Genomic DNA, 23,745 nt, shown 5'->3' on the forward strand with positions numbered 1-23,745 from the left:
AGAATACATTTGTATCATAACTTTTTTTGCATATTTTCTGGATCATATATCGAACCATTCATATATACTTATAATTTACAAGACAATCAATGTTGTATCGTATATTACATTTAGTTTGTCATACTGCATTGTCATTAATTCACCATTTGTCATAAACTTTTCGTAACGTATCCTCATAATGCAACTGCCATAGAAAAATAATGATTATTTATAGAATTTTCGATATTTTCGTAAATCACACGATATATCTCCACGAGTACTTCAATATGGAAGACATCTGATTTGGAAGACACAAGAAATTGTCAAGATGATTTTTATTGTTTTAAAACAAAGCGAAGCGCATCCAGAAATATATCGGCATGATGCTCTGTGAAGGTCAACGCAGGTCTCAGCCGCACGGCCTGACTACCGCATCCACCTGTCTGAATACCTAATAAGAACAGAAGGAAATACGAAAACATTAAAGATATTCTTGGCGCTCACATTTTACGTTGCAACATCACCATACCTTTCGTTGCAAGTTTTTTGATGATGCTATCTCGCGCTTCAGGCGAAGTGCAATTAAACGCTATGAAAGTCCCACGTCCGCGCACTGCACCGATTACATTGGAATGTTCCTTTTGCATGTCTATCAAATGTTTTAACAGATAATTGCCCACGCGCGTAACTCTATCCAAAAGATTCTCCTTCTTAATCGTTTTTATAATCGTTTCGAGGAGGATCACTTTACTGGGATCGCCCATCCAAGTATTGAATACACGATATGACAGTTTCGGTCTGCGTGCAGGATGTAATTATACGTTAATACTTGAAACATAATTTTATATTATTTTATCATTGAAAAAAAGATTTACTTCAGATCCTCCGAGTGATAATAACCGCCTAATTGCATTTTCTTGCTGAAAGTCATCACGTCGGGCGGAGTATCTAAATCGAAGTGCTCGTGGCACCACATTTTTCCCGTTGGTCCACCACCGGTTTGCACTTCGTCGATAAGTAACGCGGCTCCGTACTGAAATATTTTAACGCGAGATTGCAATATATCTTTTGATAACGTACGGTAAGACAATTGCCTTGCGAGCTGTGCCTTACCTTTCGCGTCACGCGTTGAAGTTCCTGAAAGAATTCTGGGGATGCGTGATTGTCGCCGCCTTCCGCTTGAATAGGTTCAATTATCACGCCAGCCACTGGTATTTTTTTTTCGTTTTTGTACTTCTCAAACAATTCTTCGACCTAAAATATCAAGATTTTTAAATCTTCTCTTACGTGCGAAACGCTCAAAGAGATATTTAACATTAGAAGATTCCGAATAATCATTATATATATATTGATCATTTCTATTTTTTAGATTAATATCATACTTTTTGTGTAAAAGGTAGAATTCTGAGATGTCTTGACTTTTCAATAATTATGTTCTTTACGCTAATGAAACATTTGATTTTCCATTACTTTCTTTATTTTCATACTAATCTATATTTACTTGGCCCTTTTAGTGAGTGAGAAATATTGGTTCTTCTAGTGTCAATATAAAATAATAATGATTTGACAATATACCTCTGCGAGGCAACGCTTATCTTCCTGTTTGTTTTCTCGCACGTTTTCTTCTAAAGGATATTTGTACTCTGGAAAGGAGGCGATAGGCCAGTCGAAAGCTGGTATATCCATTTTGTGAATGTACTTGCTGTGAGTCGTTGAGAGACAACCTAAGGTTCTTCCATGAAAGCTTCCTATCGATATTAAATATTTCATAAAGATTCCTAATTGGAATGAAACTTGTTTTCACTCGAACAAATGACTGACCCTTAAAGGACATAATAGAATATCGTGGTGAGCCAGGGATTTGGTTCACCATACACGATTCTATCTCTTCCTTTGTGAACGGTTTGTCTTGCCTTTGTTTCTCGGCGTACCAGATAAAAATGTTTTTAAAAGCATTCTCATTAGAACAAGAACCGCACATCATCGTCGTAATGTGTGATAATCCCGGTGGTGCCAACTGTCCAAAATAACAATTTCTTTCAATTGCGTCAAAATAAAAGACGATAGGAAACGAATTATAGTTTCAGCATATATTTGTTACCTCTTTCTTAAGCAGAACATCCCTTAATCTGTTAGGCCAGTCTTTTCCTGGAAAGACACCTAAAGCAGGTCTATTCGCTATAATTCTCTGGAAAGAGTCATAATCGTTAACTATTTTTCATGCAACTTGAACATCGTCTACGTAAAACAAAATAATTTATATGAAAGTATTCTAGGAATATCCGATTATTAGAATTTCTTCTCAATACTGTATACTTAAAGTATAAGTGATACATCTTGTAGAGGAAGTTAGCACGCAAATTCTATATATGAAAAAAATACGGTACTTCGCGACGAAGTGCTTTTATATCACTCACTTGATTAACGGGATCGGCGAGAGCCTCCAGCATCGCCGGATGATTATATCCTAGAGGCATTGATGAGATTTGCATATAAACGTCCAGCAACACATTCCCGTCAACGTCAATTATGTAATTACCGGCGGATTTTTCATAGTCTGCGAAGAATTGTACGGAAGACGCTTGCTGAAGTCACAGATTTCAACATTGTAAACCCATTTCGTCTCTGGTATATTTACAAAAGACTTGGCATTATTACTTATATCTTATGTGTATATTTAAGTCTACATATAGCAATTCTATGATAACAGTACAACTATATAGCTTGAACTATTAGATTGAAATTCGTACGAGGCGAAGCGTTCAAAATATCGTCGCGGATAGCAAGTGACTAAATTGATAACAAAATGTCATGCCATGATGTCATCCGAAGAATCAAGAGGGTCTGACGTACTTGTATCGAACTCAATTCTTGTAGCAAGCTGCGCGATCGAGGACCCGGTATTTCCGTCGTAACTACCGGCCCTTCAGGTTCCCTCGGCACCGAACCGGTTAAGCATCTCTTCCACGTAGTAACGCCTGCACGACAATATTACACTCATATTTAAACATGTATTTCTACGTGTGTGTGTGTGTGTGTGTGTGCAAAAATTTCTATATTTTATTTAAATATACAGGTTGTCTCGAAATTTATAGGAATCAAAATACCACGGCAAGAAATTTTCGATAAAATAAGTTTAAAAGTATTATTAAAACGCCTTACATTGTTTTGTGTGTTATTGCCTTTAGTTATCGCACGTGGCGAATTACGAGACAGGCAGCCGTTTAATCGCAATGTTTAATTGATTTATGGTTTTAAATCTTTATATCTCAAAAACTACTGCTCGAAAAATGGTAAATAATTTTTATTTTTGGTATAAATGGGTAATAAAGCTACGAGCCAAGGTTAATATACATGGTCAAAATTAAAAAATAAAAATAAAAATAAAATAAACATACAATAATTTTAATCTAAATGTCGGCAATAACAAACGTTTCGATCGGATCATTCTCAATGTTAGAATTGAACAATATAAAATTAAAAATTAGAATTCAGTAACTTCCCTCTCATCTCGCAGTACCTCCGCCAACATAATTGATTTAGATTAAAGTTATTGTATGTTTATTTTATTTTTATTTTTATTTTTGACCATGTATATTAACCTTGGCTCGTAGCTCTATTTCCCATTTATATTAAATTTGTTGAGCCTTATTACCATTATACATTTTATTTTTGGAATTTTCTTATTGTGAATTTTAATTTGCGAATTTGAGGACATCCTGTATATATATATATATATATTTCCTTTATAAAGAAATATACCATATATGTGTATATTACAGATATAAATTTTTGTGTGCGCTTTTGGATTTTACTGACATATCCACACCCGAGCAGAAAAACAATTTAACTCGCTAAATTGTTCTACAACTCTGGTGATCAGTTCTATTGACGGTAGTTAAGGATGATTGCTTGATACATTATAGTGTGATTTTATGTATTTGAACCCCTCATAAATCATTATGTTGCAAATTGCAATGACGTGGGATAAAAGCCGCAGACGCACAAAAGTAAAGTATGAATAAGGAAAATAGAGATTGTAACGTTTTCTATGTTGGACAAACAAAGAGATTTTTTTTTTTTAAAACAATACATTACATGTCTAGATATCGAAATGAGAAAGATAAAATTCTGATTTAATGATATCTGATTACAAGATATGTATGACAAACTTAGTGTTGAATTTGATTGAAATAACATGTTTTGGATGAGCTCTCCTATCTCAGATATCAGATCGTCAGTTTGATATCTGAGACACTTTATATCACGAGATAGAATTTAATTGTACAAATATGTGGAATAACACAAAGTTGACAAGAATGATGATGCTTGTTTTTTTTTTCGTTATTGGATGCATTCCAAAATTTTCTGCTTTTTTTAAATCAAGAATTAGTTGTTTAAAATTAAAAGAGATTATAACGAATATCCTCTTTGGATTGCACACATCTCGTTGAAACTTTATATTTATATTTAATTTACTCTACTGTTAAAAACATTCAAAATGACTTAAAATATTTAATAATCGTAATATTAATTCATATTAACATTATTTTATTGCCCATTTTATCATCAAGATTTAAGAATAAAAAAATATTTGTCATTGACACAAAGCTGTGTTTTTTATAAAGTCGGTTTAAAATTAGCATAATTACAACATTCAACATCATGATGAAAATAAACATTCTTTTTCCCTGCTATTTAAGATTTTGAATAAGATTAACTTAATTAAACTTTTGAATAAGATTAAATTAATTAGATTTCAAAAAGAAACAGAAGGTGTCAATATTTTTTAATAAAGATACAGTGTTAAAAGTATCTATTAAAAATGCACTGTGATACAGTTAATATATTAATTCCTATTTTAATATTATTCACTACTTTTTTGCCTTTTGCGATCGCTGCTCTGCGTAGGGATTTAAGGTTCGCGGGGCGGCGAAGCAGCTGGAGCCGGGATGAATTTATCGATTTTGTCACGGTCCACGCAGCATCCGCGATACAGCGGCATGCTCCAGGATAGATTCTCGTCACTCATTATGTGAACTATACGAATCTGACGAAGAGGAATGAAGCAGTATAAATACCGTTTAGCAGCTGTCGGAGCGAGGTTCGCCCACTCAACGCACGGTGATACTTGTTAACGAGCATTTCCGCTTGAAACGAGAGCACGGATACAAGGGTTACTCAGCAACGTCGTCTCTGCCGAAGGGATGGAGCCGTACTGGTCGCTGATACGCGCTGATAGTGTTCACAGTAAAAAGAGTCGGGAGTCTCGTGGGGGCGCGAGTTGCTCGAGCAGCCGCTTCTGCTCAGCGAAAGAAAGAGAGAGACGGAGAAACAGGCAGACAGACAGACAGAGAGAGAGAGAGAGAGAGAGAGAGAGAGAGAGAACTCCTTTCATGTATATCGTCGTAGAAATTTACGGTCAATTTCAGAGCGCCGAATACCACAAGTATTAATATTCTACCTGATGTGCGAAAAAAAAATTCAGCACGTACAGCAGATATTTGGCAGCGCGTGTGAAAGGTATCGAAGGCAAAAAAAAAAAAAAAAACATCGGTCTCTTTTCGCGATGCTCCGACTGCGAAAGCAGCCACTGATTAATGCGAGGTATCAAATTGTCCTTGCTTGCACAACTGGTCTGTCTGTACGTCTGTTTCACCGTCAACGAATACCGTTGCGCTTCGTGTCAGGAATAGTACTGCAATTCCAACGGTTCCACGTGGCGCGACATGGTGAAAGTGAAAGTGTAATTTCAGGCTTTTTCCTCATTGGTTGTATCATTTAAATGCGTAACAAAATTGTACATGTAATTCCCCGAAAAGAAGTCTTCCTTTGAATGTTCCTCGTTTTACGAGCCTCGTACATGTTTATCGCAATCATTTACGATGCTAAGTTATGCCGCATAACTAATTATGTAATTTAATGTTAATTTGATGTTAATTTGGAATACATAATTAATTGAGATATAATTGAGATTCTATTATTATCATACATTATTCACAAGAATTATTAAATTTCGTGGCGATCGTTATTTAGCTACCACTAAACAATACAGCTATAAATATTGTATATCTACATATATTAGGTTTATCGGAGAATTCGTTTCAAATCTTCTATACGTAAGTTCAGGACACAATATTTTACTCAAAGAGTAACTTTATTGAAGCAAATATGTTCACAATATTAAAAAAACGACGCTCAATTAAATAAAATCAAATTTGTATAATAGAAAAGGGCTAAAAGCAACAGCAAGTTCTTAATTGCTACTATTTAATCGTCCTTACATAATGTACATTAAAAAACATTTCGACCATCGACTAGGTCATTCTCAATATTGATAGTAAAAATTATAAATAATTATATCCTAATAACGGATTCAAAGCGTTTCTTCTAACAAAAAACATTTAAGTAAAAACCGTGTATACCTAAATTCTACTAATTAATATCAAAATTAAAAATATCCTAGTAACGGATAAAACGTTTAAACAAAAGTCGCATACCTATATTCTATTAATTAATATCAAACTAATTGTAAGCTTGTACTCTAACTCTGATGACTTACATTACTTTTCTTGAAATTATGTGTTTCAAATTGTAGTAGTTCAAATTGACAAGAACCTCGTAGTCACTCCAATCAGATTGAATACAATCTAATTTTCAGTAGTCTCGATGAATGTATAATATTCGTCGTGTATAAATGTTTGATAAAATTGCATTTGTGAAAAGCTGTTGAAAAACTGTGATGAAAATAAATTATGTATTAATATTAATATTATGTAATAAAAGTGAATTGATATAATGGTAAATACCTTGATCGAGTTCCAAAAATATAATAATTAAAAGTACAAATTGTTCTTAATCTCGATGTTAGATTAATTTTTATAACAGATGCAGCGTTACGAAAAGAATTTCTATCTTCCAGAGTAGCGTTCTATTTCGAACTAATGATAAGATAAAAGAATAATAACGACTAAATAAAGAGAATATCGTTTGTAGTGGAGGAGTTCAACGTAGGAATGGGAGAAGAGATAATAAGGAAAAGATTAGGTTACAAATATGTTCAATGACCTTGGCCCATCTCTCGGGTAGCTGCATGATGCCCTTGCTCCAAAATGAATGTTTCTTATTGACGAAGAATTGATTGAAGTGAATTCTGAGAGCTCGTGAAATTGAAACGAACTCTCCGAACGATCTAATTATGTATACATATATAGATGTATATATATCTGTGTAGGCACGTGCCTTCACTATATATAGATGAAAGTGTTTATGCTGCGCTTGACCCCATTGCGAAAGATGGGAAGGCAAGTAACCAGTTACGATCGCTCTTGTCTCGAGACAAAATATAAAGAAATCGATGATTGGATGGGTTTCCGACGAAAGCAATAAACCAATCTGTCAGTCAGCGAGTCTTATTTGACAGATTAAGGATACCGTATTTTTCTCATGGTTCGAACTTTGTGTTTGGACGTGCGAGCGTGCGAACAATCGCCGGATACGCTCTGGTCGACGATACAATTTCGAGCGAATGCCAAATGGACCGCGCGATCGAGGATTTTCCAGCTTCCAGCCTCTGATCATCCCCACTATACAGCTGAGGCCCATCCAGACTTACCTGGAAACCACGCCTCAAAGTCCTGTGCCTACGGTTGGAGGTGGTCGTGTTTTTGGACAGCTCCGGGCCGTGCACGACGCACGCACATTGTCACTCGCGTGAACGCACTCGAGTGGGTCCGTCCGATCCGATCGTGCGGAACTCTCTTCCCAGGTGACAACCTACAATCCGTTCCGAAAGAGCACCCTGTCGATTCTCACCTGCTTAACAATCCGATCAGGCCGAGCACGTGCACTCGAGTGAGTATGACTTTGCGGTACCGATATACTCTACGTGTCGTCATTCATAATTTGTTAGTACGGGACGAAGCCGGCGGGGATGAGCCCTGCATTCTGTCATTTTCGATTTATTTTTGCTTGCTAAAATGAATCTGTTGATCAAATTTGGCTATCACGTCATGATTTTTGAGGAAAATTTGAGGTGTTAAAGAGGCAAAAATAATGATTTCGAGGGTTTTCATATATAATGTAGCATATATGTTGTAGCACTGTCATAAATTTTTTCAAAATTTTATTAATGCCACGCGAAAGTATCAATTTTTGGCTTTAAAATACATTTTGTTTCATTTTGGTATGATTTTTCATTTTCGAGATAGAATATAAAAATAACTCTTTTCTTATATCATAGGATGATCACTTAATACGTGAAAAGGCATTTTATTCCATTTTAATTTTACATTATATAAAAAGTAAGTGTTCTTGTACTGACGTAGTATAAAAGGCAATATAAAATTAACAAAAAAGAAAAGGTAAGAAGATTATAATCTTTAATGAGTCAAGATTATAAGCTCTCTGGTGTATATAATGTATTTTGTCAATTTCATATTGCTTTTTTATTTTGTATAATCCGATTATACTACGTCAGTATAAAAACACTTTTCACATAACGCAAAATTAAAATAGAATAAAATGCCTTTTCCATTAAGTCTTATATGAGAACAGAGCTATTTTCAAATCGCTATTTTTTGGAAACGAAAAATCATACCTAAACAAAAGAAAATGCATTTTAAAGCTGAAAGTTGGTACTTTTACGTAGCTTAATAAAATTTAAAAACAATTTACTATCAATACTACAACACATCAAGAAAATCTTTAAAATCATTATTTTTTAATACTATTTTTCCTCAAATTGTGACGCGGTAGCCAAACTTGAACAACGGATTCGTATTCAACAGGCAAAAATATATCTCAAATAATTATTCACACTCGTGTTGAAAAATAATGTTGGACAGTATTATCAATATCTGTATTGATTCTCCCGCATATATTTGCAAGTCGATCGAATCAGCTCGCGATACTGAATCTCGTCTTCAAAATTGATTGCTCTCGTAATCTCTAGTCTTCAGATTTTAAATGAATTTGTGGCGTTCTCGCGACCTTGACTTGACGTGGAAACAGGAGGTGCGTCAGTCTCCTTTTTTCCTTTCTCTCTCTTTTATTTTGCTATGTCGCCGTATTCTCAAACCGGTGCAACCCGGCGAACCCAATTTTAACGATTTCGCAGTTAGATAGGTCGTCAATTCTTGAGTGTCATCGATAATTCTTTTTATTTTATTGAAAATGCAAATGATAACACGGTTTAATTACACATCGAAATACTGTTAAGCATCCATTAATCGTTACTTTTTATTGTTCATTATCGTCAAGAAATTACCTCTTCACGATATTTAATGCACATTCGCGAGCCCTATCGATGTAGGTATTATGCGTTTATATTCCGTTTCTTGTATCAAGAGTTAATAGAATTTATATTAGTTTCAGAGGAACAAGGGTTTTACAAACGTTTACATGTCACGAGTTTATTAACTGATAAAGCGAATTGCACTTGCGAATGACCCATAATTTATGACTGCAACTTTCGAATCGCGCGACCGACTCAATATGTATGAAGAGAATACGATACGAGGAGGATTCAAACGCCGATACCTTGTAATCGCTCGTAATTATTATATATAGATTATTGGTTTATCTTTTCTTGCCCCCCGCTCACTTGATATGTTTATGAATCGAGATACTAAACCAGTAAAGAAAACTATCGGGTCCGGCCGCCGATATTTAAGTTTGGTAACGGGCAGTTTTATACAGTTATAAACATAATTTAAGATTACGTGTGAAAAAAAGATAAATTGCCACGGTGTTAAATCTAACGGAAGAAGGTGGAGAATAACGTCGGCAAAGAATTAATTGTAAATGACTGATTTAATCAGGGCTCGCGGAATCGTTCCCGGTCATTCGCTTCGCAAAGGAATTCAGCACGATACTCGGCTCTCTCATGTTTATTCCCAAAGTCAAAATTCCATTTATTTCGCATTTTACAACCACGATTAGCATCACTTCTTGTAAAAATTGACTCTCGCGTGGTAGGAATTTGCTAAAATCACGGTGCGGTAAAGAGATCGGGAAGGAACATCGTTGACAGAACCAGACAGCCTTGCGTTGTAAGTGTTAGATTTATGCGTCATCCCGCTATGTAGCTTTGAATTCCATTATGTCGCGTCTTCGTCCATCTCATGCGAATTCTTCCAGGAGAATTCCCTTCGAAGGGAATTGGCTGTGTTCTCTTTCATTTAGCACTGCGATTTGACCAGCTGCTCTCGGCGAAGGTTAACCGGGTTTGTTTTATTTTCGCTGAATCTTTCGTTTTAATTGGACTACAGGGCAATGTGTCTCATTGAGGCTCCACAAATCCTGCTATTGCGGAGTCTTTTTGATCAATTCAACTATATAAACTGCATTTATTACACATAATAAAAGATTGAGGCCCAACAAAGAATAAAGTCTGTATGTACAAGTATATAATGATTACACACACACTGAGAAAAAAATACTGTTGATTCAATTAAAGTCTATATTACGGGCTGTCACTAACATAAGTAATTAATTCATACATATTTTTATTGACATAAAGGCCTTGATTATTGAAATAATAATTTATGTCTTTATGTCAATAAAAATATACATAAATTAATCACTTATGCTAGTGACAGCCCGTAATATAGACTTTAATGGAATCAACAGCATTTTTTTCTCAGTATATGTATAAGGATTGTATACACAATTAATATATTAAAATAAAAATAATTTTATGACTCTAAGAATAAATCAAATGTAGTAAAATGATTAATACAATTAATATTAATTTCAATATTAATTATTTGTAATATTAATATTAATTCTTTTAATATTAATATTTTATAAGAATTATATTATATGTATATTAGATATTGGATTAGTCACGTTTGAGGGTTACAGTTATATCATCGTGTTAAAAAATGTTGTAGAACTTATTACCGTTATTTCTATTTTCAAATCTAAGCATCTGTCGCGAATGATGAATCTACGGTTTTATCCCATCAAAATTCAACGTACAATTCAGCAGATGATTGAGACTGTGGCATCGTAAATGGTTCATATTAGAGCCTAATGGATGCTGTCACTTAAGATCACCCTGTATCTCATCGCGTGTCAAACAGCTGTCAATGACATGTGTACATGTCAACGAATTCCATTCCCATTCGATATGCTAATCCATGTGTAAATAATCACATTTTTATGATTAATCGAAAATGAATATTAACTTAGTTTTTGGCACCCTTTTATTACACACGGTGGATTTTTTGTGTCCAGGACTTAGAATGGCCCGGGTTCTAAACAGATTCAATTCTAAACAGACTCGTAATGTGTTCTCGTAAAACTTGTATATAGGAACTTATAACTAGTATTCTAATTTTATGCGTATGTATCGTAAGACGTACGATTATTCGTAAATACATATCTACGATTTCTTGTAAATTTTATGGCTAGTAAGAAGCTGTCTGCAAAATTATTGTATAAAGGTATAAGCACTTAAAAATTCTTACAAGTCTTACGAGAATATGTTACGAGCCTTACGATTCTGCTTAGAATTTAGGCATAATTTTTATCACTTTTACAAGTATATAAAAATTATTAAGCAATTTTTATGTATATTTTGACATCTTTAGAAAGTTGTATATTTATAATAAATTGTTATATACAATTGTTGTATATAATATTATTGTATAAAAATGAAAAAAAAAACAATGTGCAGGACACGACAGAATGACTCAAAGGTGTGTATTAAGGGTTAAGATTTCTTCTAAACATCAACATAAAAATTTATGTTCTCCATCCGCTGAAAAAATGCTCGAGACGATCCTTGGCGCCGATCCTAATCCTACGCTACGTGTATCGCTTGATAATATGTGACATAAGCGCCAATGACGTTCCTGCCATTATTGTCGTAACGACACCATTGGCACAATACACGTTGCTTCACTCTCTTACGCAAGATTTGGCTTCTACCAGCTGATTCAAGGACATCCGGCACGATCTTGGGTATTCCTTGGTAATCTCATTCCCCATCATTCGAAGGCGGAACTCATTACTATGCGATTGAAGTTTTGGTCACAATGCCTAATTCAAGTTTGGAAAAGTTTTCACGCCCCTTAGATGCCCCCTGAAAACTTCTCCTAGGAGTTTAAATGCGAGATGAATACGAAGTTCATAATTGACCGAGTTAACATAAAGCTCGACGTTGAATGATGCACTGCATCGCTTTGTTTGTTCCGTAATGGAGTTTTTATCTGTCTATAACAAAGAATGATAGCTTTTCTAGACTATATTTTACATGTACTATCCATTCAATTATTTAAAAATCAAATCTCTTCGACCGAACACGAATAAATAGGAATACTTTACTAATTGCTGTAATACTATGGTTTCAGGAAAAAAATGATCATCAGGCATCAACGAAACAATATCCTGCTCGTAGTATTACATTTCTTCATGCAAGTAAGATTTTTTTAAAATCAAATTATGTGAATGACATTAAGATTATTAAAAGGATTTCCACACTCTCTCGATCGTACAGAGGCCTTTTTATAAATATACGTTTTAAGGAAGTCCGAAAGGCCTTGTTTTTGCCAATGGCAATGAAAGTTCGACCAACTCGTTTTTCAATATACTCCTTAAATACGCTCAATCTCGTGTAATTCGCCATTTCGCAGCACTTTCCCACAGACGCGCCCTTAATACCTCACGCACGCGAGTAAAAGTTCACAAGGCCGCCCATTTAATGGCATTGCATGTATAGCACGATCGAAGCAAGGTGCAGAGTAACAGTTTCATTTTTACGCAATTTTATTTGAATTACTTCTCGCTCTCAAACTTACCTTTTGTCACGAACCTTTGAAAAGGCACTCGACGTCCACAGCCATGGAAGATTAATGGATCCGCCTTCAAGAAATGCAATGTGGAGGTTTGGATATCCAAATCCCGTCAACTACAACGATAATGAGCTTTTTTGCGGTGGTTACGCAGGTCCGTTCTCGCAAGTTACGATTAATTCACTGTAATTATCGCGCATGTTCGGCTTTAATTAAAGCTAATATTGACAATGGCTATTGTTTATTAGTTCATTGGGAGCAGAATAAAGGCAAGTGCGGCGTTTGCGGAGACGCATATCATTCAAATCGGCGTCCACACGAAGCCGGTGGCGAGTTCGCAAATGGGATCATCGTTCGACACTACACCTTAGGGCAGGTAATGTAACTTTTGATATTTTCGCACACCAACGTAATGCACGCAAATTTTGTAAGTAGCACAATTATTTAGTTATATTTTCGTTATATTTATGAAGAAAATATCACCTGCTGAAACTTATAATAATCAAAATAAAAATAAAAAGGCATTTATCGTATAATTTTTATTGCACTGAAAAAAAAACCGAAATTACAGCCAAAACGTTCTATGATATTTCTGTTATATGATATTTCAACAATAAATGTTTTAACTCTGCCCTCTGATATCTGCGTTTGGCTCTCATTGACTGTTCTTCATTGAAAAACAATGCTGTAAACGGTATTATTTTAATTGAAAATAATCTTGTCGATTCAACAACAGTATATTAATGAAAGAAATAAAATTTTATTAAAACAAGAGCATAATATATTTGTTGTATTTTCATTAATAGAGTCATTGAATAAACGAAATTATTTTCGATGAAAATGATACTATTGATACATTTTTTTCAGTCCTTTTTCTGGTCCTCTTTGTGGATACTTTATGATACTCGTTATATTATAAAATGTCAGTGTAATCTGTTTAAAGGAAATCGAGGTGGAAATCGAACTTACGGCAAATCATTACGGAAGATTTGAAATTTATATCTGTCCTAACAACGATCCGTCGCGCGAGGCAACTCAGGAGTGTTTCGATTCGTAAGTGATCTTTACAACTAGTACGTACAACTGCTGCTTTAGCTAATGCACCTTAATCGCACAGTTATCCTTTGTACGTGTCCGGGACGCAGGACGTTCGTTTTGAGATTCCGCACGACACAGGAAAGAAGGGCATCATTAAGTACATGGTAACGTTACCACCGTATATAACGTGCTCGCAATGCGTCGTACAGTGGAACTACTACACAGGTTACAAAATTTTATCGCATATTACTCTTCCCGTTTCTTCCAGGTAGCAAGGTGTCGTCTATTTGACGTCACTGATTAGTTTCTATCATAAAGTTAACGTCTATGATAAAGGTAACGTCCAAACATTGTAAAAATAACATGGACTTGTCACAGTCATAAACCAACGTCGAAAATACATCATTATTTTCGTATTATTAACGGTATAAATGAACGACGTTATTAATTGATCACTAATAACGTTACCAATATGTCGTTAATTGGCCATCCATTGACGTCAATAAGTGTAATATTGTGAATACTCCAAGGAATGCACCAAGTTAAGAAAAAATCAAAATCACTTTATTTTGACGTCACGACAATCAAAATGATGATTTTTGTTGCAAAATTTGAATATTTATTCAGAAATTAAAAATCAAAATAAAGTCATTACTATTTTTTGTTAACTTTTGTGTGCTCTTTTGGGACGTCGTGAAATGGATAAATTAATGACATCATTAATTGGTCAAAAAGATATCGTCATTATTACATCTTAAATTAGGTAAATAACATGACGTCACCAATTCAAAATGACTAGCTATTGACATGAAAATGGCTACTGGCTAATCTTGCTACCCTGAGCTATGTCGCTCCGAAGGCGATCTCTTATCACGTCTGTTTTACTATTATAGGAAACATGTGGGGCACGTGTGAAAACGGTACGGAAGCCGTCGGATGCGGTAAACCGGAAACTTTCCGCAACTGCGCCGACGTGAGCATCGTCACCAGCACCGGTGGGATACCGCCGCGATTTCTGTATCAAAATATTCTTTACGAGCTGTACTCGATAGGTCCGAAATACTCCACCGCGCCGCTCGCACGACCATTGAGGTGAGACTCGCTGTGTTAAAAGGATACGTTAATTCGCGCGCGTGTCAGCGTCAAACGCTCGATGCGCTCGATGCGCTCGATGCGCTCGATGCGCTCGATTGTTGTCGATGCGACACGCACGTGCATGGGTTTCGCGATTTCAGGGTTCAAGTGTGCGAGCCAACTGCGGCTTATCGATACAGGCAGAATATGACCAATTGGTGTCAAGTGAATTGCATTCGCATCCCGTCAAACTGTCCGCCTGGTGTCTGTCACTGCCTGTGAGTACCTATTAAATTGATCGGCGCACGAGTTTAAGCAATAAATTGTTATTGACTCGGAATTGCATTATCCCCGCTAGTCGATTCTTTACTATGTATGATCGTATCACTTGGGTCAATGTGATTAAAAAGCTTTAAAAAATAAAAACTAAACAATTTTCACGGAAAATTGATTTTAACATTAATAAACGAAGTTATCGAATATAAGAGAAAAAAAATTTTTTAATAAAATATTAATAAGATAAATTACATTTTGAGTCAAATTTATTATACCATCACATTGTTTAGGTAGATATGACTGAAAGCTCCAAAAAATAAAAGATAAAAAATTTTCACAGAAAAAGATTTTATTTTTTATTATCAGACGAAGTTATCAAATATATATCAGAAAAAAGATTTTTAAATAAAATATTAGTCAGAAAATAAATTACATTTTGGATTAAATAGATCTGAACGGACCAGTGAGATTAAAGAATCAAACGATTATGACTTTCATTCTAGCATTCGTGTTTTCAAAAATTTCTCTCTGATTCTTGTTTCAATGATTACAGGAACACTTGCGACGCTATTGGAGATATCGCCGATAAATCTGGAGCGGATCAATACTGCTTGAGACGTTGCATGCGTTATCCGTCGAATTGTCCGATTGATCGCTGTAACTGTTATTGAAACTGTAAATCATGACCTGTATTGACATTCTACGTACAGCGTCAAATGTGGGATGTGAATATGCATAAGTATCGTCGAATTAATAAAAGTCTGACCGTATATAATACGCGTAATTTCGCAGCTTACTATGAAAAGTTTTCTATATCGGATAATACTATGAAAGTTTCTCTGTACGAGAACGTTTCTCTTACTTACCTTATTCGTGGCTGTTGCTTCTTCCTGGAAAATTTTTGAGGCATGCTAAATGTAAAATCCACTTTACTTAGAAATCCATGATTTACGTCGAATTTTCAAGATAAAATTCTATTTATAATTTTATATCCTATGCATGATGTATTTCAATTTTTTAAAAATATATATTTTAATATACATTTTAGATACGCGATATTCCATAGATATATTTTAATTCTTCAAATATTTCTCGTATTAAATACGACATATAAAATTATAAATAGAATTGTATAATAATGTGACGCGATCTATAGATTACTTAAAGTGGACTTTAAAGTAATAAAATAGAAATAATGCAATATACACCTGCTCTCTGTGAAACGCGAGAGAGGTGAGTGACGAAGAAAACCGTGTAATGGCACTATAATATTTAATATTAGGACATTCTAATGACAGCTTAAAATTTTTCACGCGTATATCACATATTATATACGTAATCGTCAACGTTCCCCGCGGCCTTACGATATATTAGTATGCAGCTATGTTTAACGAAACGATGAGACGGTTCACCAATTTCACGCGCTTCTCCAATCGCCAATGAGAATTCATAATGATACCAATTGGAAAACGTACGAGTTGATACGTTTTCGCAGCAATGTATTGTTTATGTATATATTATACATATAATCATAAATCTCTCCTCACTATAGTTAACACTTTACAAAACTATATACACTAAAGCCATCTTTGTGTCGTCTACAACGCTAGCTAGCAACATTTTTCTTTTTTCTTTTCATCTCTCATATATATAACATATTCTTTTATATATATATATAATATTTATATATTTATATCGGCGCGTCTTCATACGCGCAGTATAATAATAATAATCGTCGCCAAAGTGCGTAACATTAGCGCATCAAGTTAAAACTCGTGCTACGCCAAATTCTAGCGCGAGGTGTACGATAATACAAAGTTCATCTATCTGTCACTTACTGCTAATTGCTATGCAACTAATTAACGTCCGCGGTCGGTTGCGGTTTAATTATTCGTGTACTCTCTCCTTCTCTCTCTTCCTTCCGTATTTTCCACACGAGTCTCCGCTTTATCATTAATCCTCTCATTCTCTATCGATACGCAATATTATGCAATTGGCGGAACACTTCTCATTTCGACGGATTATTTCGTGCATTAATAATGAAGTAAAATAAACCACGCTAAATTATTGTCTTTATTTTGATAGTACTTAAATTAAAAATAATAAATATTGTCGACGTGTTATTGCGCTAATTAAATTTAACTAAAGTACTTAGATATTGGATTCTTAGGAAAATTAAAGAGAGGTATAATTTAGGAATGGGAGGATTAATCGCGACAGCCGCCTCGAGCTTCAATCTTATGGACGATGAGCGAGCAAATCGAGAAACACCCTCTTAGTACTTTATACACTGTCGTTTCGACGAATGCGTCCTCAGGACGACACAATTACGAGGAGTTGCGTTAACTTTTCGCGTCAGAATGTAAAAGAAAAAAAATAAAAGAATCGTTCGAAGATCAAACTCCAGAACTCGCGGGAAATCATCGGGAAATAATGGTGCCTCTTACAGAACTGTAGCAAGGAAGGTAATTCTGTATCAAATTCACGGCTCTATGTACATGATTTCCTTTTTTTTTCCTTTTTTATGCAATTACGGGTGCGGTTAAAGTTTCACTACAAATGCTTCGAAGCATTGGACTGACTAATCAGAAAAGAGAATTTTACGAATTGACCGATCAAAGAATGCTTCAAAACATTAATTTCGAAACATAATAGTAATAAGCTTTACGCCTTAAGAAATTGATCATTTATATATATAGTCGATTATTCTTCTTACATTCGACTGTGATTAATCAATTTCTTACTCCTACTTCTTACATCGAGCTTCTCAGAGAGAAAAAATTTACTATGCTAATTCATATTGCCATGACGGCAAATTCTATTTGCAAACATGGGGATTTCAAAATTATTTGTAACAAATACTTATTTTTTTGTACTCGCTACAAAAATTTGCAACAAATGCAAAATATTTGTCAAATATGCAAATTTGTTTACTATAAATAGGAAACAAATTTGAAAAATCAATCTTCCAAGCCTTTTGCGCTTATAACAAAATTATTTTTCTCTATGTTATTCCATATATTGTAAAGTGTAGACTTGTAGACGATGCATTACGGAAAATGTGTGCGGTAGCTCTTAAGGCTTACTTCATTGTGTTTTAATGTATGATCTACAATGGCAGTAGAAGATGAGGGGCTATAAGAGTAAGAAATTGACCAATCAATGGATGTTTTCCTACAAGTGCTCTTCTACAATGGGTGTTTTCCATTTAGTGACTCAAGTCGACACAAATATCATTCCATCTTTCTTTACATTTTAATTAATAAAGATAGAACGACACTTGTGTTGACTTGTGTCATCAAATGGAAAGCGCCTATTAGGGTCGCAAGCCGTAAGAAATTAATCAATCACAGTCTATTATTTTTTTTATATTCAACTGTAACTGGCTAATTTTTTACGGTTTCGACTTGCGATCCTATTGTAAAACAGGCATAAGACTACTTGGCATGATACCCAACATCAAATCACCGACGAATGGGAACATTCGGTTGTTCAAACGTAACGGATGCGTTTATTCGCTGACCGATGCGACGTCGCTACCTCCTCACTGCCGACGACTCCATTCTTCTCCGTTTTAAGATCACGGCATACAAAACACTTAAGCAGTAAGACATAAGCAATAAGGAAATCAACATGTTAGATTGGCTAATTCGCTTACTGCTTACGTTTCATTGTTTTAATGATTTTTTATGTGCCATGGCCGACATGGCCTTTACTTTGCACGAACTACGCGCGAATCATGACGATCGCGACTGAACGTGGCGGATAATCATGAAAGCGGTTCCTTCCGGGGTTGCCTATCACTCGATTATGGCATTTTCGACTCTCATCCCATACATGAATAACGCAACAACAGAAAATCGTTTTGAAAGCGGTCCCTTTTGGCGCGAAGTTCGCGTCAAAAATTCGAAAAATACTATCGACTACGATTTACGTGTCCGATACCGCAAAAATGTGGAAACGATAGGAAAAAAGAGATTGAAGAGAAAAACAGAAAAAAATATCGGTATAATTATACTAATAAAAATTTTTAAGTAATATGTAAATATTATTTAGCATTTGCAAAATTAATTAATATTTTTGATTAAAATACATTACGATATTATTACATATTGCCGTATTAATACAAGTAACATTTCAAAGTTAGCAATGTTTCAGTAGAGTATTTTTAAATTTCTAAATTGGGAAGTTTTAATTACGACAATGAATACGTAATTTCTATAACTTTACTTTCTCTGCATGTTATACTTTTAATTCTAATTTTTTTCATTAAAAGACTATGTGTCATGCGTTTTTAAAATTCATAGTGTAAAGCCTGATTTACAGATCAGGCTTAAGAATTTCATCTTTTATTAAAGTTGTAACACTTTTTTACACAAGCAAATAAGCAGATAAGTTACAAATGTATTATTTTTCCATAAAAATATGTATATTAAAATTAATTTACAGCGTGTGATTTACTGTGTTATTTCTTGTTTTTTATCTTTTTTGCCTCCCATTTTGTTTCTTCCTTTTCTATTATCCGAGATAAAGGTTGACGAACTTTGGAAAAGACAAAAAATATAATTATCGTTAAAACGGTCGCAAAGAAGGAAAAGACGAAAAGTAAAAAGTGAGAAACAGGAACCAAATAGCACAGTGCAGATTAGGCTTTTAATCTTTAGGTACGATCCTTCCTTTCATTATCTCACAAATGCAATATTTTTTACTCTTGTTACCTTCCTAATACCAACACAGCGATTTATATACAGGGTGTTTCCAAATTAAATGGCAAAACTTCGGGAGCGTGTAGAGGAGTAAAAAACTAAGAAAAAAAGTCCTATAGACATATGCTCCTTTTTGCTTTGTTTCGCAGGAAATCACGAAAAAAGAAAAAAATATATTTAATTTATTATTTTAATTATTTTATTTATAAACTTTTTAATGAAGATTTTGTTCGAAATGTGCACCTCTTGCAGCAATACAAGCATTGCATCTGTCAAACACGGCTCTTGTAGCAGCCAGGCCTTTAAAGCATTACCGTTGCAGAAACCGTATACAAAAACCATATCAGCATATTCACTATTAGAATACGTACGCGGCATATTGCAAAAGACAAAATTCATCTACTGTTAAAGGCTTTCAAAGAGCGACTGACAAATTCATAACAGAAAGTGGAAAATGTAATCAAATATGTCGGTGCTAGATATGGCAAGAAATGTAAACATTTTTTTTCGATTTCTCTGAAACGGAGCAAAAACGAGCATATGTCTATAGGACTTTTTTTCTTAGTTTTTTACTCCTCTACACGCTCCCGAAGTTTTGCGATTTAATTTGGAAACACCCTGTATAATAATATCGCAAACTATTTTAATAAAAAACAAGATATTATTTTCGCATTCAAGTATGTAGTATCGCGCTCAAATCATCCGCAAAAATTATTTGTTTCCGTCTCGTCACGATAGAACGGCAGCGTTCGGCTTCGCATTATTTGCGTTAAATCACGCGACACAACTGATAAACTTTACTTTGGTATTATTCTTCTAGACATTCCAAAATATCCTCTCCGAGAGAAATTTTATTCGATATGGTATAGGTAATATTTATTTTTTATTCTTGCACTAGACCGTATCAGAACTTTCTTTGATAATTGGTTGCGTTTAGCAAACAAAACTAATAAATTTAAAGCACTTAGTAGATTTTTTAATATGTAGGTATAATTGATTCTTGTGCCTTTAGTTCTTCGCTGAATCTATAAGTATAGTAACTAATTATATTAAAAAATCACTAAGCGCTAACTGATTAGTTTTCTCTGCTGAACGCAGCCATTATCTTTCTTCCTTGTTGTCGCCAAATATCAAACATATATCTATTTCTTTAAATTCGAAAAATCAATACTAGTTCAGCTACAGAACAGACCCATAGTACGCGTTACGGGTACTGTATATTTTGATTTCGATCAAATTTTTGTCGGAAAAAACGTTTTGGAGTGTAATTCGAAAATACAGTTCGCGAAAGTTTTGTTTTGAATCCGGCCGGCTTGGAGCGCACCTTGTTTACATTGACTCGCGCGTAACTTCGCTCCGTAATGGACGCGCGCGGCGTGTCGTGGGACGAGGTGGGGAGTGGGGAGAAGTGTGTCGAGTACTCCGAGCAAACGCACCGCCCACGTCGCGTCGCACACACCGAGCGAATTCTTTCTGTTCATTACGCCGCGCGCCGCATACTTTTCGGCCGAGAGCAATTAGGTACTTAAATCTTGAACTCTCGCACGTTCTTCGCGACACGATCGATCGACGATCATCGTTATGCACGTTTCTCTCAGATTAAAAACGTGTTCTTGATTCTCGTTACACTGTCGGTCGACACGGGCAGTCGGGCAGCGCGCAACGTGACCGGTGTGAAGTTGAACGGATGAACCGGATGAACGTTGCCGTCGTTCGATCTTTCCTAACGGACTTCGAAGGTTTTAGTGACGGGCGACTCCCGTTATTTGTCTGCATTCAGAGACTTGAGAGAGCATCGCGCGTGTCGTGAAGCAGTCCAAGTGGATCGAAGTTCACGGAGTGCCGAATTGAGTTGACGGTTGATCGCCGTGGAGTGATAAATAATTAGCGGCGATCAAAATATCGTTTCCCGATATTCGCGATATGGCGTTTGATGGCGGCCGATCGTTAACGCGTTAATTGGCGAACAATCGACTGTGGATCAATTCTCGTGCGTCCCGATGAGGGAATGGAGGAGCCGACGAACGAGAAAACGGTGGTGTCGACGAAAAGGCGAAGGAGCTACCTGTGGCCGGTGAGTGACTTAACAATTACATTCGTTAATTAAACGATCGTTAGTTCACACCGTCTTCGACGAGAGGCCTAGTTGTTCTTTTTTTTAGCTGAACGGTTTATCTTTTCTCTTTTTGTCTTCAACGTGGAGAGAAAAGGAAGAAAAATGAACCGTGCAAGAACTTTAGCTAAAAAGAACAGACCTGAGGATTCGATGCCGTTACGTTACAGCGGTGCTATCCAAGATTTGTAATTGTGGGCATTGGCTTGTGGATGCATATCGACATTCATGCCTCTGCGTTGCCTTCTGTCTTCTTAAGGATGTTTTGTTTATACGATATCAGATAAAGTATCAGTCGAATAATCAGGCAAAAATAGTTAATATCAGTCAATATCATTCAAAAAATTTTGATGATACTATCCCGTGAATACTTCCTGAAACCAACTACAAAAAACAAAACAAATTATTTGGCTCATAATGGTTTTATGCAGCAAAACCATATTTGACTATATTTTGCTGCAATTTCGAAGTCAATAATCTTTAATCGAGAGTAAGTGAATTCAAATAAACTTACAAACATTAATTATTTACGAATATTAATTGTTATACGAATATTAAATAACGTATAATAAATCAACCTGACTAAGACTCCTTATAAATCAAAAAACAAGAAAAGAACAAGGGCAATAGGAGTCAAGCGCGGGAGACGTTGCGCAAATAACACGACTATCGTAGCGTAACACTTCTTTATTTTACTAAAGCGCTTACATGTTTCGGCTCATTTTTGAGCCTTCTTCAGACACAACTAATAAACTCACATACATAGAATATAACAATTATTAACTAGTCATGGTGATCTTCCTCACCTCGAGAGTATAAATACCAGAATTAAATCCAGATAAGAATGCAGTAAAAAAAGAAAAAAAAAGGAAAAGAAATTTCGAAATTCTCGAAATAAAGAAAATGTAAAACTAATGTATCCAAAAATTTTTGAAATTATAATTAATTATTCCGATGGTTAGGAAGCTCACCCTGATCACAAGATACCGCATCGCAAACATTACTCTTAATAATTCAAAAACCGGTTTCTGATAAGTTGGCCAGTCAGTGTCATACACAGTTAGTCTCTTTTTGATTTAATTGGTCTTTATTGAGACAGTAATTAGAAAACTAGCGTTAAAAAATTAACCAAAATCAAGAAAAGAAATTTTGAAAATGATCTAAAGTCAACGCCCGACAGACTTCTTCTTGTGTACGAGCGACACTGACTGACTAAGCGCGACAACAATTCGACCTTTTATAGTTTATCAATAATCGGGAGGTAGGCCTTGGGAAGCTCCTCCATATCCGTTTGCATGTTAAGTCCATGCGTCTGTTTCCTGATGAATATCATTTCCGAAGTCAATCTCTTCCGGTAGTGTGGTTCCTCGTCCAGTATTGCAACGTTGTCCCAATCGAATTCATGTCCCTCTTGCAACCGATGCTCCGTTATAACGTTGCGGGTAGACGTGTTCCAACGGATATGGTTCTTGTGTTCCGTGATTCTTGTTTTTAGTTATCTACACGTCTGTCCCACATAATTCGCATCACAGTTCTTACAAGAAATCTTGTAAATTACATTCGACCTATTATTACGCGGTAAAGGATCCTTCTGTACCCTAATGAATTCTCACAATTTGTTAATGCTATAAAACGACCTCATATGATCACTCCTTAATCTATTAAACTTCTCAGTAATACCCCGAACGAAAGGAACCGTAAACCACGAAGGCTGCACTACATCCACGCTATTCTCCCTAACCACATTTTTCCTATTACT

At 35.2% G+C, this 23,745-nt stretch overlaps 3 protein-coding genes across 5 annotated transcripts in view; 2 read left to right on the forward strand and 1 right to left on the reverse strand.

Annotated features, from left to right (window-relative positions):
* Positions 1-40: 40 nt before the first annotated feature.
* Positions 41-5,477, reverse strand: LOC108729901 (4-aminobutyrate aminotransferase, mitochondrial). 2 transcript variants are annotated; one of them, XM_018459255.1, is made up of 11 exons: positions 5,332-5,477; positions 5,061-5,281; positions 2,833-2,957; positions 2,397-2,564; positions 2,081-2,167; positions 1,801-1,996; positions 1,555-1,727; positions 1,093-1,233; positions 855-1,012; positions 509-777; positions 315-430 (listed from the first exon to the last, which is right to left on the reverse strand). In XM_018459255.1, exons 2-11 carry the CDS (start codon positions 5,122-5,124, stop codon positions 315-317), a joined length of 1,497 nt encoding a protein of 498 aa, XP_018314757.1. In that variant the 5' UTR covers positions 5,125-5,281; positions 5,332-5,477. The 2 variants fall into 2 exon arrangements, with proteins under 2 accessions (XP_018314758.1, XP_018314757.1); XM_018459256.1 differs by having other exon boundaries at positions 41-430; positions 5,061-5,477.
* A 2,146-nt stretch (positions 5,478-7,623) lies between these two features.
* On the forward strand, positions 7,624-16,048 carry LOC108729902 (uncharacterized). Of its 2 annotated transcripts, none has more exons than XM_018459258.1 (9): positions 7,624-7,833; positions 12,333-12,405; positions 12,810-12,933; positions 13,028-13,155; positions 13,723-13,832; positions 13,897-14,042; positions 14,711-14,909; positions 15,053-15,169; positions 15,721-16,048. In XM_018459258.1, the coding sequence occupies exons 2-9, from the start codon at positions 12,346-12,348 to the stop codon at positions 15,836-15,838; spliced, it is 1,002 nt and encodes a 333-aa protein (XP_018314760.1). In that variant the 5' UTR covers positions 7,624-7,833; positions 12,333-12,345; the 3' UTR covers positions 15,839-16,048. The 2 variants fall into 2 exon arrangements, with proteins under 2 accessions (XP_018314760.1, XP_018314759.1); XM_018459257.1 differs by having other exon boundaries at positions 12,339-12,405.
* A 4,944-nt stretch (positions 16,049-20,992) lies between these two features.
* The window catches only part of MICAL-like (protein), an 85,576-nt gene continuing 82,823 nt past the window's right edge, over positions 20,993-23,745 (forward strand). The window contains 1 exon segment of the mRNA XM_018459250.1: positions 20,993-21,947. The gene's annotated coding sequence lies outside the window, so the exon portion shown is untranslated.

Source organism: Mycetomoellerius zeteki, unplaced genomic scaffold, assembly GCF_001594055.1.
Source record: "Mycetomoellerius zeteki isolate Tzet28-1 unplaced genomic scaffold, Tzet1.0 scaffold81, whole genome shotgun sequence".
NCBI lineage: Eukaryota > Metazoa > Arthropoda > Insecta > Hymenoptera > Formicidae > Mycetomoellerius > Mycetomoellerius zeteki.

Excerpts from the sequence above, each read along its gene's own strand:
- LOC108729902 (XM_018459258.1), top strand. The coding sequence starts at position 12,346 with ATGATCATCAGGCATCAACGAAACAATATCCTGCTCGTAGTATTACAT. Across the intron at positions 12,934-13,027 it reads TTTTTGCGGTGGTTACGCAG|TTCATTGGGAGCAGAATAAA; the intron begins GTCCGTTCTCGC and ends ATTGTTTATTAG. Across the intron at positions 14,043-14,710 it reads ACAGTGGAACTACTACACAG|GAAACATGTGGGGCACGTGT; the intron begins GTTACAAAATTT and ends TTACTATTATAG.
- LOC108729901 (XM_018459256.1), bottom strand. The coding sequence starts at position 5,124 with ATGCTCGTTAACAAGTATCACCGTGCGTTGAGTGGGCGAACCTCGCTC. Across the intron at positions 1,013-1,092 it reads TTCAACGCGTGACGCGAAAG|TACGGAGCCGCGTTACTTAT; the intron begins GTAAGGCACAGC and ends AAAATATTTCAG. Across the intron at positions 431-508 it reads CAAAAAACTTGCAACGAAAG|GTATTCAGACAGGTGGATGC; the intron begins GTATGGTGATGT and ends TGTTCTTATTAG.